Here is a 19,058-nt window from a genome sequence, read left to right as displayed (position 1 = left end):
TTGTATGACCCCTAGGGGGCGGTGCAGGAACCTCACAACCTGTAACTGTCCTTATAATTATATCTGTATGACCCCTAGGGGGCGGTGCTGGACCCTCATAACCTATAACTGTCCTTATAATTATATCTGTATGACCCCTAGGGGGCGGTGCAGGAACCTCATAACCTATAACTGTCCTTATAATTATATCTGTATGACCCCTAGGGGGCGGTGCAGGAACCTCATAACCTATAACTGTCCTTATAATTATATCTGTATGACCCCTAGGGGGCAGTGCAGGAACCTCATATCCTATAACTGTCCTTATAATTATATCTGTATGACCCCTAGGGGGCGGTGCAGGAACCTCACAACCTGTTACTGTCCTCCATTACATTTTGAATTGTTCCTTTATATAATCTCCTGTACAGTAATAAATCTTCCCTGAGGCTCTTATATACATTATACATTATTATACAGTATACATTATTATACATTATACATTATTATACAGTATAAATCTTTAATGAGATGGAACCGGCACAAAATAAAAGCCTAACAATTGCGATTACACACATGCGGCAGCGTCGCGCTGGAGCCTCCTGGTGCAGTGAAACGCGTTGGTTTTACATTTTCATGGATATGTATTTAGGTCGAGGTCTTTCTCCATCTCGGGTGAAGCCTCATTGGATAATAAGGGATCATTCGGGGACTGGGCAGGACCATCAAGTGATGCTACATCATTCGTACATAGCCCAAGTCTTCCCCGGACCGTCCTGACACAGCACCAGGACACATGAGGAGAAGCCCCCATATACTTACAAGCAGCTACTACTCAGCTCCTCCAGGACCCCCCGCAGCCTCCGCTCCGGATACGGCTTCTCCGTCTTAATCATCTCATGGACGTCATTCAACCCTTCCTCCTGTAGGGGGCAGAAGGGAGATGGATTGATAGGACAATGCAGGATCTGATGTGTCTGTAGCATCATGGACAATCCCCCCCATCCTCCTCCGGAGTAATCAGGATTATCGCCTTCTCCCCGGAGGTTCCCGGAACAATTACCCGGCGCCGTTAATTCCAATTACGATATCCGCGGCGACTGATACTTTACTGCTACAATAGTTCCCTGTAATTAGTGGGGGAGGGGGGGATATTTGTGTTACCAATTATAAGGTCTCGTTTACACGACGAGCGAATGTAATTGGAATCCACAGGAGTTTTATGGGGGGGTTACCGATTCCCAATACATGGGGGGGGGGCGTATTATTAACCCCTCGGTACGTGGACCACAAGGACAAACCAGCATCTGCCATTCAATGGGATATTCTTATACACTATATACACAATGTACCGTATTATGGGGTAATTTGCATACTGCTCTACCCATGATGCATTGCCTGAACAGCGAGTCTCCATACCCTGCTGTGTCTCTTCAATAAGATACAGGATCCCCCTATTGCGTTGTCAGCAGCTCTTACACGATAATCTCCCAGCCCCCTCCAGTAGGGAAGTAAAATTACTGCAAAATCACTTGGAGAGTCACCCAGAGACTACGGTGGATGCATCACTCCCAATGTCTCCATTTTAGGCTCTATAGCACCTTGAACTACGCTTTTGGTGTCATTTTAAAGAAGAAAATCTCAGCTTTGAAAATGCATTAGTATTATGGTTCTGTGGGATACAGGAAGTTAAAGACAAAGTTGGGAATCTGACCGAAGGAGATAAAGATCGAATTCCCAAATATGTGGTTTTATATCTGGTTTTGTAGTTCATCTTCATCACCAGAAGTCTGATTGTAGGTTCTATGGAGGGTGTCTGTAGTGTTATTCTCAGGTTATTGGCCTATGACTTTAGAGTGCACTTTTTATAGATTATTGGGTGAGTATAAAAATAAAAACAGGGAATTCTACAAAGGACATTTCATCCCCGACCTGAGGCTTCTTAGAAGAGGAGACATTTCATTGTCCCTAATGATGTAACAAGACCTGGTGCTAGGAAGTGGTCCTTATCAGGGATGAGGATGCTATGGACCTGGCCTCCAAAACCCTGGAAAATTGTGGTCCTCAGTCTACGTGATGGACAACTGGTGGACTTTAGGAGAGGAGGACTGTCAGGAAGGTCTTTGAGGGAGAACATGGAGCAGAACGTGTTGTGAACAATTAGTAGGAAGCAGAAAGGACCCTTAGGGCGATGAAACCCCCAGAAATGTATGGTACATGGCATCACTGGTGGCATCACACGTGCCCAGTTATAGGACCAGGTTCTCTGTGCACCACTTATATTTGCATCTAGTGACCCGTTTTGGCACGTGTGACCCACGTGTGACCCTCTGACCAGTTGCCACCGGCTCTGGACTGACCAGTTTGTCTGCGATCTTGTCCATGATGTTGGCGTTGTAAAGTCTTCTCCTCTGGTCCTGCCACCAGCTTTTTATGTAGATACAAGGCTTCTTGTCAAAGTAGGGCAAGTGGAAGTAATTTCTGGAGGGAGACGAGAGACAAGACAAAGATTGGAGATCCCCACAATGTAGAGACATGACCGACCCCGTCCATCCCATACACGGCGATCACCTGTCTGTTATAAAGGGCTTCATAGATGGGGTGGAGGAGACCGACTGCATCTCCCCGTCATCATCCGCCTCATCCTCACTGGAGTTCTGTAATAGTTCTGTCTCCTCCTCCACCCCGTCACCTCCTTCCTTCTTCTTCCTAATGCTTGGTCTTGTGGTCCCATCAACTTGGTTACCATAGTTACCTGCAAAAATAACATATTATATCTCAAGAACTATCTAACAGTATCGTACAGCTTCAGAGTATAATAAAGGATGTATTGCACCAGCAGCAGAATAGTGAGTGCAGCTCTGGGGTATAATACAGGATGTAACTCAGGATCAGTACAGGATAAGTAATGTCATGTATGTACACAGTGACTGCACCAGCAGCAGAATAGTGAGTGCAGCTCTGGAGTATAATACAGGATGTAACTCAGGATCAGTACAGGATAAGTAATGTCATGTATGTACACAGTGACTGCACCAGCAGCAGAATAGTGAGTGCAGCTCTGGAGTATAATACCGGATGTAACTCAGGATCAGTACAGGATAAGTAATGTCATGTATGTACACAGTGACTGCACCAGCAGCAGAATAGTGAGTGCAGCTCTGGAGTATAATACAGGATGTAACTCAGGATCAGTACAGGATAAGTAATGTCATGTATGTACACAGTGACTGCACCAGCAGCAGAATAGTGAGTGCAGCTCTGGGGTATAATACAGGATGTAACTCAGGATCAGTACAGGATAAGTAATGTCATGTATGTACACAGTGACTGCACCAGCAGCAGATAGTGAGAGCAGCTCTGGTGTATAATACAGGATGTAACTCAGGATCAGTACAGGATAAGTAATGTCATGTATGTACACAGTGACTGCACCAGCAGCAGAATAGTGAGTGCAGCTCTGGGGTATAATACAGGATGTAACTCAGGATCAGTACAGGATAAGTAATGTCATGTATGTACACAGTGACTGCACCAGCAGCAGAATAGTGAGTGCAGCTCTAGTGTATAATACAGGATGTAACTCAGGATCAGTACAGGATAAGTAATGTCATGTATGTACACAGTGACTGCACCAGCAGCAGAATAGTGAGTGCAGCTCTGGAGTATAATACAGGATGTAACTCAGGATCAGTACAGGATAAGTAATGTCATGTATGTACACAGTGACTGCACCAGCAGCAGAATAGTGAGTGCAGCTCTGGGGTATAATACAGGATGTAACTCAGGATCAGTACAGGATAAGTAATGTCATGTATGTACACAGTGACTGCACCAGCAGCAGAATAGTGAGTGCAGCTCTGGAGTATAATACAGGATGTAACTCAGGATCAGTACAGGATAAGTAATGTCATGTATGTACACAGTGACTGCACCAGCAGCAGAATAGTGAGTGCAGCTCTGGAGTATAATACAGGATGTAACTCAGGATCAGTACAGGATAAGTAATGTCATGTATGTACACAGTGACTGCACCAGCAGAATAGTGAGTGCAGCTCTGGAGTATAATACAGGATGTAACTCAGGATCAGTACAGGATAAGCAATGCCCTGTATGTACACAGTGACTGCACCAGCAGCAGAATAGTGCGTACAGCTCTGGGGTATAATACAGGATGTAACTCAGGATCAGTACAGGATAAGTAATGTCATGTATGTACACAGTGACTGCACCAGCAGCAGAATAGTGAGTGCAGCTCTGGAGTATAATACAGGATGTAACTCAGGATCAGTACAGGATAAGTAATGTCATGTATGTACACAGTGACTGCACCAGCAGCAGAATAGTGAGTGCAGCTCTGGAGTATAATACAGGATGTAACTCAGGATCAGTACAGGATAAGTAATGTCATGTATGTACACAGTGACTGCACCAGCAGAATAGTGAGTGCAGCTCTGGAGTATAATACAGGATGTAACTCAGGATCAGTACAGGATAAGTAATGTCATGTATGTACACAGTGACTGCACCAGCAGAATAGTGAGTGCAGCTCTGGAGTATAATACAGGATGTAACTCAGGATCAGTACAGGATAAGTAATGTCATGTATGTACACAGTGACTGCACCAGCAGAATAGTGAGTGCAGCTCTGGAGTATAATACAGGATGTAACTCAGGATCAGTACAGGATAAGTAATGTCATGTATGTACACAGTGACTGCACCAGCAGCAGAATAGTGAGTGCAGCTCTGGAGTATAATACAGGATGTAACTCAGGATCAGTACAGGATAAGTAATGTCATGTATGTACACAGTGACTGCACCAGCAGCAGAATAGTGAGTGCAGCTCTGGGGTATAATACAGGATGTAACTCAGGATCAGTACAGGATAAGTAATGTCATGTATGTACACAGTGACTGCACCAGCAGCAGAATAGTGAGTGCAGCTCTGGAGTATAATACAGGATGTAACTCAGGATCAGTACAGGATAAGTAATGTCATGTATGTACACAGTGACTGCACCAGCAGCAGAATAGTGAGTGCAGCTCTGGAGTATAATACAGGATGTAACTCAGGATCAGTACAGGATAAGTAATGTCATGTATGTACACAGTGACTGCACCAGCAGAATAGTGAGTGCAGCTCTGGAGTATAATACAGGATGTAACTCAGGATCAGTACAGGATAAGCAATGCCCTGTATGTACACAGTGACTGCACCAGCAGCAGAATAGTGCGTACAGCTCTGGGGTATAATACAGGATGTAACTCAGGATCAGTACAGGATAAGTAATTTCATGTATGTACACAGTGACTGCACCAGCAGCAGAATAGTGAGTGCAGCTCTGGAGTATAATACAGGATGTAACTCAGGATCAGTACAGGATAAGTAATGTCATGTATGTACACAGTGACTGCACCAGCAGCAGAATAGTGAGTGCAGCTCTGGAGTATAATACAGGATGTAACTCAGGATCAGTACAGGATAAGTAATGTCATGTATGTACACAGTGACTGCACCAGCAGAATAGTGAGTGCAGCTCTGGAGTATAATACAGGATGTAACTCAGGATCAGTACAGGATAAGTAATGTCATGTATGTACACAGTGACTGCACCAGCAGAATAGTGAGTGCAGCTCTGGAGTATAATACAGGATGTAACTCAGGATCAGTACAGGATAAGTAATGTCATGTATGTACACAGTGACTGCACCAGCAGAATAGTGAGTGCAGCTCTGGAGTATAATACAGGATGTAACTCAGGATCAGTACAGGATAAGTAATGTCATGTATGTACACAGTGACTGTACCAGCAGCAGAATAGTGAGTGCAGCTCTGGAGTATAATACAGGATGTAACTCAGGATCAGTACAGGATAAGTAATGTCATGTATGTACACAGTGACTGCACCAGCAGCAGAATAGTGAGTGCAGCTCTGGAGTATAATACAGGATGTAACTCAGGATCAGTACAGGATAAGTAATGTCATGTATGTACACAGTGACTGCACCAGCAGAATAGTGAGTGCAGCTCTGGAGTATAATACAGGATGTAACTCAGGATCAGTACAGGATAAGTAATGTCATGTATGTACACAGTGACTGCACCAGCAGCAGAATAGTGAGTGCAGCTCTGGGGTATAATACAGGATGTAACTCAGGATCAGTACAGGATAAGTAATGTCATGTATGTACACAGTGACTGCACCAGCAGCAGAATAGTGAGTGCAGCTCTGGAGTATAATACAGGATGTAACTCAGGATCAGTACAGGATAAGTAATGTCATGTATGTACACAGTGACTGCACCAGCAGCAGAATAGTGAGTGCAGCTCTGGGGTATAATACAGGATGTAACTCAGGATCAGTACAGGATAAGTAATGTCATGTATGTACACAGTGACTGCACCAGCAGCAGAATAGTGAGTGCAGCTCTGGAGTATAATACAGGATGTAACTCAGGATCAGTACAGGATAAGTAATGTCATGTATGTACACAGTGACTGCACCAGCAGCAGAATAGTGAGTGCAGCTCTGGAGTATAATACAGGATGTAACTCAGGATCAGTACAGGATAAGTAATGTCATGTATGTACACAGTGACTGCACCAGCAGAATAGTGAGTGCAGCTCTGGAGTATAATACAGGATGTAACTCAGGATCAGTACAGGATAAGCAATGCCCTGTATGTACACAGTGACTGCACCAGCAGCAGAATAGTGCGTACAGCTCTGGGGTATAATACAGGATGTAACTCAGGATCAGTACAGGATAAGTAATGTCATGTATGTACACAGTGACTGCACCAGCAGCAGAATAGTGAGTGCAGCTCTGGAGTATAATACAGGATGTAACTCAGGATCAGTACAGGATAAGTAATGTCATGTATGTACACAGTGACTGCACCAGCAGCAGAATAGTGAGTGCAGCTCTGGAGTATAATACAGGATGTAACTCAGGATCAGTACAGGATAAGTAATGTCATGTATGTACACAGTGACTGCACCAGCAGAATAGTGAGTGCAGCTCTGGAGTATAATACAGGATGTAACTCAGGATCAGTACAGGATAAGTAATGTCATGTATGTACACAGTGACTGCACCAGCAGAATAGTGAGTGCAGCTCTGGAGTATAATACAGGATGTAACTCAGGATCAGTACAGGATAAGTAATGTCATGTATGTACACAGTGACTGCACCAGCAGAATAGTGAGTGCAGCTCTGGAGTATAATACAGGATGTAACTCAGGATCAGTACAGGATAAGTAATGTCATGTATGTACACAGTGACTGCACCAGCAGCAGAATAGTGAGTGCAGCTCTGGAGTATAATACAGGATGTAACTCAGGATCAGTACAGGATAAGTAATGTCATGTATGTACACAGTGACTGCACCAGCAGCAGAATAGTGAGTGCAGCTCTGGGGTATAATACAGGATGTAACTCAGGATCAGTACAGGATAAGTAATGTCATGTATGTACACAGTGACTGCACCAGCAGCAGAATAGTGAGTGCAGCTCTGGAGTATAATACAGGATGTAACTCAGGATCAGTACAGGATAAGTAATGTCATGTATGTACACAGTGACTGCACCAGCAGCAGAATAGTGAGTGCAGCTCTGGAGTATAATACAGGATGTAACTCAGGATCAGTACAGGATAAGTAATGTCATGTATGTACACAGTGACTGCACCAGCAGAATAGTGAGTGCAGCTCTGGAGTATAATACAGGATGTAACTCAGGATCAGTACAGGATAAGCAATGCCCTGTATGTACACAGTGACTGCACCAGCAGCAGAATAGTGCGTACAGCTCTGGGGTATAATACAGGATGTAACTCAGGATCAGTACAGGATAAGTAATTTCATGTATGTACACAGTGACTGCACCAGCAGCAGAATAGTGAGTGCAGCTCTGGAGTATAATACAGGATGTAACTCAGGATCAGTACAGGATAAGTAATGTCATGTATGTACACAGTGACTGCACCAGCAGCAGAATAGTGAGTGCAGCTCTGGAGTATAATACAGGATGTAACTCAGGATCAGTACAGGATAAGTAATGTCATGTATGTACACAGTGACTGCACCAGCAGAATAGTGAGTGCAGCTCTGGAGTATAATACAGGATGTAACTCAGGATCAGTACAGGATAAGTAATGTCATGTATGTACACAGTGACTGCACCAGCAGAATAGTGAGTGCAGCTCTGGAGTATAATACAGGATGTAACTCAGGATCAGTACAGGATAAGTAATGTCATGTATGTACACAGTGACTGCACCAGCAGAATAGTGAGTGCAGCTCTGGAGTATAATACAGGATGTAACTCAGGATCAGTACAGGATAAGTAATGTCATGTATGTACACAGTGACTGTACCAGCAGCAGAATAGCTCATGCTGGATCATTCTGCTGTGAACTGCTGACGGGTGTGGTTGTGTGCTGCTGAGCTCCTGCACCACCTGGAGCAAACCCAATCCACCCAGGCCTGCTCTCTCCTCCCCAGGGAGGGAGTGGGTTCTGTGGGATGAATCCTGCAGGAAAGTCCCAGGCTCCTGTCTCCCGGACCAGGCCGGCGGGGGGCAGGAGAAGCCAGTTACCGGCCAAAGCGGAGGGGGTGAGAAGATCTGCCCGGAGCCAAGGACGCAGCGATGTGACCTCGGCTGCCACCCCCAAGACCCAGGGAAGCCGCAAGGTCTCCGGTTCACAGAAGATCAAGGCAAGTAACATCAGCCTAAGTGCTCCTCCTGGAAAGCTGAGTGACTGTGCGGGAAAGCTGGGTGGTTCAGCTGAAAAGCTGGGTGCTCACGGAGGTGTGCAAAAAGCATGGGGTGATCTTAAGGCCCGGGAGTCTGCTTCCATCTATGGCTCCCGGATTGCTGAGCACCTCCGTGAGTACGAGGAAGCTGGCAAGGCGCTGAGGAGGCTCCAGGAGGAGATAAGGGAGACCTTGGCCCTAGCGGGGGTGGCTACACAGAGAAAGAAAAAGTCTGATCTTCTTAACACCATAGACAGACTAAAAGCCGAGGTCACCGCTCTGCAGGAGAAGCGACATCTAATCCGCGAGCACAGCGGTCCGTTTTGTGAAAAATTGGAGAATGACGCCCGGTTTGATGACATGCGCCAGGAGCAGCTGAGAAAGCTGAAGGGGCTTCAGATCCAGGCGGATGATGGCGATGATGAGGAGGATGAGGAAGACCTGCCGTGTCCGTCTGGTGGCCTGCACCAACACCAGCAGGCCTCGCACGACAGGCTGCCTGCAGAGCAGGCGCCATTACCATCAGGCTGCGGCTCTGCCAACCTGGAGGAGGAAAGTGATGACAGCGGCCAGGGGGGGGCGCTAATGGCTCAGATCCGTCAGCTCGAGTCCCCAGTTCACCTACAGGACTTTTCCTTCGGCGATGATATGCCAGATGACGACCTAAAGAGAAAGAAGAGAGCCAGGAAGACCAAGGCGTCTCAGGAGGTGAATCTGGTGTTTCGTCCCCTCCCTGTTCCCTCCGGGCGGGCAGCAGTGCCAGCCTGTCGTGTAGGCCCCGTTACCCAGCCCAGCACGAATCCTGCAGTGGACTCGGTGCCAGGGTGCGGGGAGAGTGCAAAGCCACGTTCCATCATGGCGCAGAGCACCAGCCTTGTTTGTAGTAGCAAGGATGGTGCAGGGAAGGCATCGGCCGAAAGGCCGGACAGTGAGGGCGATCCAGCAGGTCCTGGTACTGTGCGCTGCCCCCTAGTGGGAGGGGGGGGTGGCCCAGTGCCAGGGGCAGTGGCGGTGGCTCCTGTGGCCCTTAGCGCTGTTGCTTGCTCCGGTGAGCAGCGGCAGTGTGATGGGGCTGCTGGGGCTTGTAGTGCGGCGCCTCCCAAACATCCCGTGCAGCCTGCAGAGAAAGTCGCAGGAAAAGTACTATTCTGTATTGGTGCATCAAACTCTGGAGATATGAAAGGGGCAAAAAGACTGTCTGGAGTCTGTAAGGACAAGCGGCCTCTACCATCCATTGAGCAACGGTGCTCAAACATCATAAAAACTGCTGGACAACAAGGGGTTAATGCCAATGAGGCAGAGGGCACAAGTAAGATCGGGGTTGGAGCTGCCTCTTCTCAGGCTGTATCAGCTATGGAGGTGGCTCTACCCCCAGTGCCCAGTGACGCCGAGGCAACCCCAGGTCCTCCTGGCCCAGCTGGTGTGAGTGATGCAAGGAAGCGAGGCAGTATTGTACATAGTGTGGTGAATGTGGGGGTGGTGAATGGTGATGGGGGGGGGTCCTGGTAGGAGTGCTGGTCCATCTGCACCCCCAGTGGTGGCCGCTCCCATAAGGAGCTATGCGAGTGTCACCGCTGGGGCAAGTGGGGTTAACTCCTTGTCTCCTGACTCTGGGAATAGCGTTTTGCCGCAGCGTCTTCTGGAGGCTCTCAGGAGAGGGGAAAAGTCACTGTAGAGGGGAGAGAGGTTGATCTGTCCTTCTGGACAGACAGGCATGGCCTGGCAGCCTTCCAAGAGAAAAGGGGGGGAGAGACTGTATGGTCTTTACCCACAACCGGGCCCGGAGCTGCCCGTAGGAATGTGGTTCGTCTTCGCTGGAGGGGCAGTGACGCATGCCCACCCAGGTCAAGGGTGGTGGAGCTCCTCCTGAAGATGAACTTCAGGGCTAGTGACATCTTTGCCCTGATACATCCTTATGGTACTCCGGAGTTCGATGTCAGCTTTGTCCGGCCGGAGGGCTTAGAGCTCTTCTGGTCGAATTATGAGCTGGCAAAGAACGAGCCCGCATGGCGAGACTTTTGCTGTGCAAGCAGTGTCTCGCCAACACGCAGTCAAGAAGGTGACCGTTTTGACCCGTAACGAGTCACTTTCTTGCATGGACATCATGACTTGGCTCAGTGGTTATGGTGAAGTTGTACAGGTACCTCAGAAAAACCGTGATGAATTTGGCATTTGGTCTGGAGCCTGGACCTTCATGATGAAGTTGAAGTGTTCAGGCGGCACAGTCGCCCACATTCCCTCTTCAGCCTTTCTTGGGCGAGACAGAATCCTGATTTTCTACCAGGGGCAGCCGATGGTCTGTCACAGGTGCGGTGACCCCACACACTTTAGCGCCAGCTGCCAAGTGCAGAAGTGCGCTTTGTGTGGTGGGCTAGGTCATCTCGCTGCATCCTGTAAGGACATTAGGTGTAACCTGTGTGGTGAGCTCGGTCACCCTTTCAGCCGTTGTCCTCGCTCCTTTGCCAATGCGGTTGTGACCCCAGTGGAGGAGAGCCATGAGGTTGCTTCTGCTGGGGAAGGTACCAGCAGAGGTGGAGGAGCTGAGGGGCCTGTGAAGAAAAGTAAGAATAAGTCACCTTCTCAGTTGAGGCGGCTTGAAGTCAGACAAAAAGGGAGAGAACTGGGGAAGCCTCAGGTTGCTGGGGTGACCCTTGGTCCTTCCTCAGAGGCTGGTCTTGCTACTGAGGCCCTGAGGGATGATGAGTTGGATGAGGAGGTCAGGAGGATGGAGCGCGAGAAAGGTGCCATGTCCTCCACGTCCTCCCATTATGAGAGTATGGATGAGGATAACAGGATTTGGCTAGAAAATAAGCGCAAGCAGAAAAAGAAAAAACGCGGCGCATCTAAGGTACCTAAGGAAGGGAAAACTTCCTCCCCTCTGGTTGAGCTTTCCAACCAGTTCCTCACCCTCGATGAGATCGCCTCCTCGGAAGGAGGGGCTGAGGGTGGGGTTCTGGAGGTGGCGGCGGAGCAGCCTGCAGGGGGCGCTGAGTATCTATCCTCTGGGGATGCTGGGTCCTCAGAGTGGGAGACTGACTCAGAGTCAGGAGACAAGGACGAAGGAGAGGGTGGTCCGGGTGGGTCCTTGGGGGCCAGTAATAACATGGACACCTCAATTTCGTTAAAAAGAAGTTGCCCCAATTCTGAAGGGAAAAGGGAAAAGGGATCATCCTCAGAGGAGAGTAGAGGGAAGGGAGGTAGTAAGAAAAAAGCCGTCTAACTCAATCACTCATGTTGGCGGCACCCACTCCGTTGACGCTGGCGTCCATTAATGTCGCCAGCATTAAGTCTGATGCGGCTAGATTTGCGGCCTTTGATTTTCTCGGCCGTGTTGAAGCCGACATTTTATTTTTGCAGGAGACCAGGCTGCCAGATTTGGCGGCCGTGTTTAAAGCTAAGAGGGAATGGAGACACGGGCCTTCCTATTGGTCTCTTGCGGCCGAGCCGTATAGCGGAGTGGCGGTCCTTTTTACCGCACCGGTAGAATGCCGACGAGTTATTGAGTTAGAATTGGGGAAGTGCCTGATCCTGGATGTCCTCATGAAGGGACAAGAACTTCGCCTAATTAACATCTATGGTCCCCAGTCCAAGTGGGACAGGAAGTGTCTCTTTATGAGGATCAAGCCCTACCTTTTTACAAGTCGGCAGGTGGTCTTTGGAGGGGACTTCAATGCTGTCACGAGGTCCCAGGATAGGGGAGGTTCCAGAGACAAGCTGACTTATGATAGCGTCGCTCTTAATAGTATAGCTAGTGAGGCTCGCCTGGTGGATGTCCACATCCGACACACCCCAGGCCACGCGGGGTTCACCTATTATAGGGGTAGCTGCAGGTCTAGAATAGACAGGTTTTATTTAAAGGAGGAAGCCATCTCTTCAGCAGTGTCCGTTGTTGAGGTGGAGTTCTCCAACCACTGTTTAATTTTGTTTTCTCTGAATGTTACAGAGACCCCCCGGATGGGAAGAGGCTACTGGAAGCTCAATTCGTCTCTCCTGGAAGAAGCAGAGATCAGACAATCCTTTGAGGACTTTCTTCAGAGCCAGGTACCTTTGCTGGGCCTTTGTAGCAGTAAGTCAGAGTGGTGGGAGATGCTCAAGAAAAGGGTGGCGAGACCACCTGTATCAGGGCCTGAGGAGGAAACTCGAGCATCTCGTCTCGACTGGAGGTAGTCGTGAGGACATCTCCAGAGTGAAATCCTTGCTGAAGAGGTGTCAGTACGATAGACACGCATCTTTGGTTTTTGAGAGGGATTACGGGAAATACCGCTCGCCCGACCCTTACAGAAACTGCAAGATGTCAGTGAATGGTAAAGTTGTCACAGGACTGGTTGACAGTACGGGATCCCTGAAAAGGTCCAGATCAGGGATTCTGGAGGTTGTCAGATCCTTCTACTCACACCTCTTGGGCAGGAAGGATCTAGATCGGGATGTGATGTCGGCTTTCCTGGCTGAAACTGTCCCTGAGCCAGGAGTAGACCCCTCTCTTGATGTTTTGACAGAGATGATCAGGGAAGAGGAAGTCAGCCTGGCGATTGAAGGGCTCGCCCTCAAGAAATCGCCGGGTCCGGATGGCTTAACATCCGAGTTTTATAAGACCTTTAAGGACGCCTTGGTTCCCCTCTTGACTGAGGTATTCAATGAGTGTCTTTCCTCGGGCGCTCTGCCGAAGTCAATGAGGAGGTCAGCCCTGATCATCCTGTCAAAGGGTAAGGACCGATCTCGTATTGAGAACTGGCGGCCCATAGCGCTTCTCAATACGGACAGAAAGGTTTTGGCAAAGGTGCTGTTTAATCGGCTGGTGCAGTTTGCACCCCGGCTCCTTTCGGGGACCCAGCACTGCTCTGTTCCAGGCCGCAGTACATTTAGTGCTGTGCTTTGTGTCCGGGAGGCAGTGGAGCAGGGCAGGGCTGGTAACTGGAAGGGGTACTTGCTGTCCTTGGATCAGGCAAAAGCGTTTGATCGGGTTAACCACGAGTACCTCTGGTCTGTCCTTCTGAGGTATGGCCTGCCGGGGGAGTTTGTCAATTGGCTTAAGGTTTTGTATGCAGGGGCAGAGAGTTTCCCGCTTGTGAACGGTTGGATTGGCCGCTCTTTTGAGCTCGCGTCTGGTGTTCGCCAGGGTTGTCCTCTGAGCCCACTTTTATACGTGTTCGCGATTGACCCATTCCTTAGGAGGGTTGATCGTGGGCCGTTAGTGGGAGTCGGGATGGACCGGGCAGCACCGGAAGCCACTCTAAGGGTGGTAGCGTACGCCGATGACGTCACTGTTTTTGTGTCCTCGAGAGGGGAGGCGCAATGGGTGATGTCAGAGGTTGACCGCTACTCAGAGGCTTCTGGGTCCAAGATCAACCGGGATAAGTGTGAGAGTCTCTGGCTGGGAGAGGGGGATCCAGGCTTTGATCTCCCGGACACTCTTCCCGGGCCCCAAGACTCTGCCAAAGTTCTCGGCATCGAATTTGGCCAGGGGGATTACCCCATGCAAAACTGGGATGGCAGGCTTAAGATCGCCGCTCAGAGGGTGGACCAGTGGAAGGGTTGGTCTTTGACCCTCAGAGAACGGGTAAATCTAATCAAAACCTACCTGCTCCCATTGCTGATTTACCTGGGCAGTGTGTGCATGTTGCCAGAACCCCTCTGGACTCGGGTGTACAGTCTGTTCTTCCAGCTGTTATGGGGGAATAGGCTGAACCTAATCAAGAGGGAGGTTACTTACCGCACGAGGAGACAAGGAGGGTTGTGTATGGTCAACCCTGTGGTGTTCCTAGTGAATACCTTTCTTAAGATCAATGTAGCAAACCTCTGGAAAGAGAGGGCTCCTCCGTGGGTATACTCCTGCAGGGGATGGGCTCCTCCGTGGGTATACTCCTGCAGGGGATGGGCTCCTCCGTGGGTATACTCCTGCAGGGGATGGGCTCCTCCGTGGGTATACTCCTGTAGGGGATGGTTTCGGCCTTTCTTCCAGGAATGGGAGACAGGAGGGCGAGTGAAGGATCTTCGTACACCACATGGGCATCTTCCGGCTTACGCTACCCCGGTTCTGAAGGTGATTCGCCGGTGGGGTCTGGGAATGTGGGAGATCAGGACCATGTCGAGGAAACTCCTTGACAAGAGGGTTCTGTTGACCCATTTCCAGAAGCCTCTGGCCCTCAGGGATTGCCCAAGTCGGGATCTTGGGGTGGGTTTAGGTCTTTTGAATTCCATCAGGATCCCCTTGAAGTTTTGGGACGTGACTTGGCGCTGCTTCCATGGAAAGCTGTGTGTGAGGGACAATCTGAAGTGTAGGAGCTCTGAGGAAAGGGGTTGTCCCCGGGAGGAGTGCGGTGGCCTGCTGGAGAGCATGGACCACTTCCTGCTTCAGTGCCCCTTTAACACAGAGGTGTACAACCGGGTGGGCGCTTCCATCCATTGGCCCGGGTTGGCCGGTCTCTCCTATGCGGAGTGGGCCTATGGAGCATTCAGAGGCCTGGGTGGCCGGGACCGCTGCACGTTATTCCTAGTTAGTCTAGTGGTCAGGTACCACACGTGGAACGCACGGTGTTTAGTTTCGACGCAGCGTAAAATCCTCCCGGTGGATGAGGTGGTTAGGAACATTCTGGGTGACCTGGTGAAGGTGCGCTCTCTGGAGTATGAGAGGCTGGGCACGGGGAGGGCCTCTCTCCTTTGGAGGGGGTTCTCCTTTAGTGTCCCTTAGTCCGTCATCTCCTCTCCTGGTGTTGGGCTGAAGCTGCACTGTAGATTTTTGTTTTGTATCTGAGGTTATAGTGATGTTGGGCTTGCAGGCGCCGAACCTGGGCTTTATGTGGTTTGGATTTGTTATGTTGATTTGTTTAATGTGTTTGTATCTTGTGTACAGTGTGATATAGTTATATATAGTTATAGTTCTTGTGTGTATATAGGTTGGTTGGTTTTGGGGTGTTGGTGTTAGGGTGTTAGGTTGGGAGGGGGGTGGACGGGACTTGGACTGTACGATCCTGGGCACTGGTCTGGACTATATAACGCGAACTTTGGACGTTAGACCAGTGTCTGGGTGGGAGGGTGATGGGCGTGGGATTTAGTTAGCTATATTTAATGTTATTTAATGTTATTAATGTTATTTCAGTTATATTCATTGTTATTTCTGTGTTTATTTCTTGTTCGTTTATGTGTATTTTGCTGTGTATTTAAAAAAAAAAAAAAAAAAAATTAGGTGGTGGGAATGGGTGATGGTTTTGTTTGTTCTTATGCTGATTGTGTGGTGTGTGTGTGGCTGGGCCAGGAGATTTCCGTAAGACTCTTTTAGTTTGTATTATTGTTTTGTTATTATTATTATTGTTTTATTTTGCCAGAAGTTATGGCTTGATTTATGTTTATGGTTGTTATGTTTTTCATTTTTATATAAAATAAAAGATTTACAGGATGTAACTCAGGATCAGTACAGGATAAGTAATGTCATGTATGTGCACAGTGACTGCACCAGCAGCAGAATAGTGAGTGCAGCTCTGGAGTATAATACAGGATGTAACTCTGGATCAGTACAGGATAAGTAATGTCATGTATGTACACAGTGACTGCACCAGCAGCAGAATAGTGCGTGCAATCTCATTCTGCTGTGTGCTACTGACGGGTGTGGTTGTTGCTGCTGAGCTCCTGCACCACCTGGTGGAAGATCAATCCACCCAGGCCTGCTCTCTCCTCCCCAGGGAGGGAGTGGGTTTTCTGGGATGAGTGAACCAGGCAAATCCCGGGCTTCTGCCTCTCGGACCAGGCCGGCGGGGGGCAGGAAAAGCCAGATACCGGCCAACATGGAGGGGGTGAGAAGATCTGCCCGAACCCAAGGACGCAGCGATGTGACCTCGGCTGCCACCCCCAAGACCCAGGGAAGCCGCAAGGTCTCCGGTTCACAGAAGATCAAGGCAAGTAACATCAGCCTGAGTGCTCCTCCTGGAAAGCTGAGTGACTGTGCGGGAAAGTTGGGTGGTTCAGCTGGAAAGCTGGGTGCTCACGGAGGTGTGCAAAAAGCATGGGGACACCTAAAGGCCCGGGAGTCTGCTACCATCTATGGCTCTCGGATTGCTGAGCACCTCCGTGAGTACGAGGACGCTGGCAAGGCGATGAATAGGCTCCAGGAGGAGATAAGGGAGACCTTGGCCCTAGCGGGGGTGGCTACACAGAAGAAAAAGTCTGATCATCTTAACACCATTGACAGACTTAAAGCCGAGGTCACCGCTCTGCAGGAAAAACGACGGTTGATCCGGGAGCACAGTGGTCCGTTCAGGGAAAAGTTGGACAATGACGCCAGATTTGAAGAGATGCGCCAGGAGAAGCTGAGAAAGCTGAAGGGGCTTCAGATCCAGGCGGATGAAGGCGATGGCGATGATGAGGAGGATGAGGAAGACCTGCCGTGTCCGTCTGGTGGCCTGCACCAACACCAGCAGGCCTCGCACGACAGGCTGCCTGCAGAGCAAGCGCCATTACCATCAGGCTGCGGCTCTGCCAACCTGGAGGAGGAAAGTGATGACAGCGGCCAGGGGGGGGCGCTAATGGCTCAGATCCGTCAGCTTGAGTCCCCAGTTCACCTCCAAAACTTCTCCTTCGGCGATGAGATCCCGGATGACGACCTAAAGAGAAAGAAGAGAGCCAAGAAGACCAAGGCGTCTCAGGAGGTGAATCTGGTGTTTCGTCCCCTCCCTGTTCCCTCCGGGCGGGCAGCAGTGCCAGCCTGTCGTGTAGGCCCCGTTGCCCAGCCCAGCACGAATCCTGCAGTGGACTCGGTGCCAGGGTGCGGGGAGAGTGCAAAGCCACGTTCCATCATGGCGCAGAGCACCAGCCTTGTTTGTAGTAGCAAGGATGGTGCAGGGAAGGCATCGGCTGAAAGGCCGGACAGTGAGGGCGATCCAGCAGGTCCTGGTACTGTGCGCTGCCCCCCAGTGGGAGGGGGGGGTGGCCCTGTGCCAGGGGCAGTGGCGGTGGCTCCTGTGGCCCCTAGCGCTGTGGCTGTTGCTTGCTCCAGTAAGCAGCGGCAGTGTGATGGGGCTGCTGGGGCTTGTAGTGCGGCGCCTCCCAAGCGTCCTGTGCAGCCTGCAGGAAAGGGCACAGGAAAAATATTATTTTGCATTGGATCATCTGACCCAGGAGATGGTAACAAGAGACTGTCCGGACTTCATAAAGAAAAGAGACCTCATGCATCTAGCGAGCAGCGGTGCTCAAACATTAAAACAGCTGGTCAACAAGGGGTTAATGCCAATGAGGCAGAGGGCACAAGTAAGATCGGGGTTGGAGCTGCCTCTTCTCAGGCTGTATCAGCTATGGAGGTGGCTCTACCCCCAGTGTCCAGTGACGCCGAGGCAACCCCAGGTCCTCCTGGCCCAGCTGGTGTGAGTGATGCAAGGAAGCGAGGCAGTATTGTACATAGTGTGGTGAATGTTGGGGTGGTGAATGGTGCTGAGGGGGGTGATCCTGGTGTGCGTGCTGGACCATCTGCACCCCCAGTGGTGGCCGCTCCCATAAGGAGCTATGCGAGTGTCACCGCTGGGGCAAGTGGGGTTAACTCCTTGTCTCCTGGCTCTGGGAATAGCGTTTTGCAAAGGCGTCTTCTGGAGGCTCTCAGGAGAGGGGAAAAGTCAATCAATGTAGAGGGGAGAGATGTTGATCTGTCCTTCTGGACAGACAGGCATGGCCTGGCAGCCTTCCAAGAGAAAAGGGGGGGAGAGACTGTATGGTCTTTACCCACAACTGGGCCCGGTGCTTCCCGTAGGAATGTGGTTCGTCTTCGCTGGAGGGGCAGTGACGCATGCCCACCCAGGTCAAGGGTGGTGGAGCTCCTCCTGAAGATGAACTTCAGGGCTAGTGACATCTTTGCCCTGATACATCCTTATGGTACTCCGGAGTTCGATGTCAGCTTTGTTCGGCCGGAGGGCTTAGAGCTCTTCTGGTCGAATTATGAGCTGGCAAAGAACGAGCCCGCATGGCGAGACTTTGCTGTGCAAGCAGTGTCTCGCCAAAACACAGTCAAGAAGGTGACCGTTTTGACCCGTAACGAGTCACTTTCTTGCATGGACATCATGACGTGGCTAAGTCGTTATGGCGAAGTAGTTCAGGTACCTCAGAAAAACCGCGATGAATTTGGCATTTGGTCTGGGGCCTGGACCTTCATGATGAAGTTGAAGTGTTCAGGCGGCACGGTCGCCCACATTCCTTCTTCAGCCTTTCTTGGGCGGGACAGAATCCTGATTTTCTACCAGGGGCAGCCGAAGGTCTGTCACAGGTGCGGTGACCCCACCCACTTTAGCGCCAGCTGCCAAGTGCAGAAGTGCGCTTTGTGTGGTGGGCTAGGTCATCTC

The 19,058-nt window shown here is 49.9% G+C and overlaps 1 protein-coding gene across 18 annotated transcripts in view; it reads right to left on the bottom strand.

Moving 5' to 3' along the window:
• OTOF (otoferlin) overlaps positions 1-19,058 on the bottom strand; it is a 210,497-nt gene that overhangs the window by 28,398 nt on the left and 163,041 nt on the right. For all 18 annotated transcript variants that reach the window (XM_072131852.1, XM_072131853.1, XM_072131838.1 and 15 more), the window contains 3 exons: positions 2,551-2,734; positions 2,340-2,460; positions 802-902 (listed from right to left, as the gene is read on the bottom strand). In XM_072131852.1, the coding sequence (XP_071987953.1) occupies positions 802-902; positions 2,340-2,460; positions 2,551-2,734 (406 nt within the window). The remainder of the gene's footprint in view (positions 1-801; positions 903-2,339; positions 2,461-2,550; positions 2,735-19,058) is intronic.

This window comes from Engystomops pustulosus, unplaced genomic scaffold, assembly GCF_040894005.1.
Source record: "Engystomops pustulosus unplaced genomic scaffold, aEngPut4.maternal MAT_SCAFFOLD_154, whole genome shotgun sequence".
NCBI lineage: Eukaryota > Metazoa > Chordata > Amphibia > Anura > Leptodactylidae > Engystomops > Engystomops pustulosus.
This window is presented reverse-complemented; position numbering and strand designations above follow the sequence as displayed.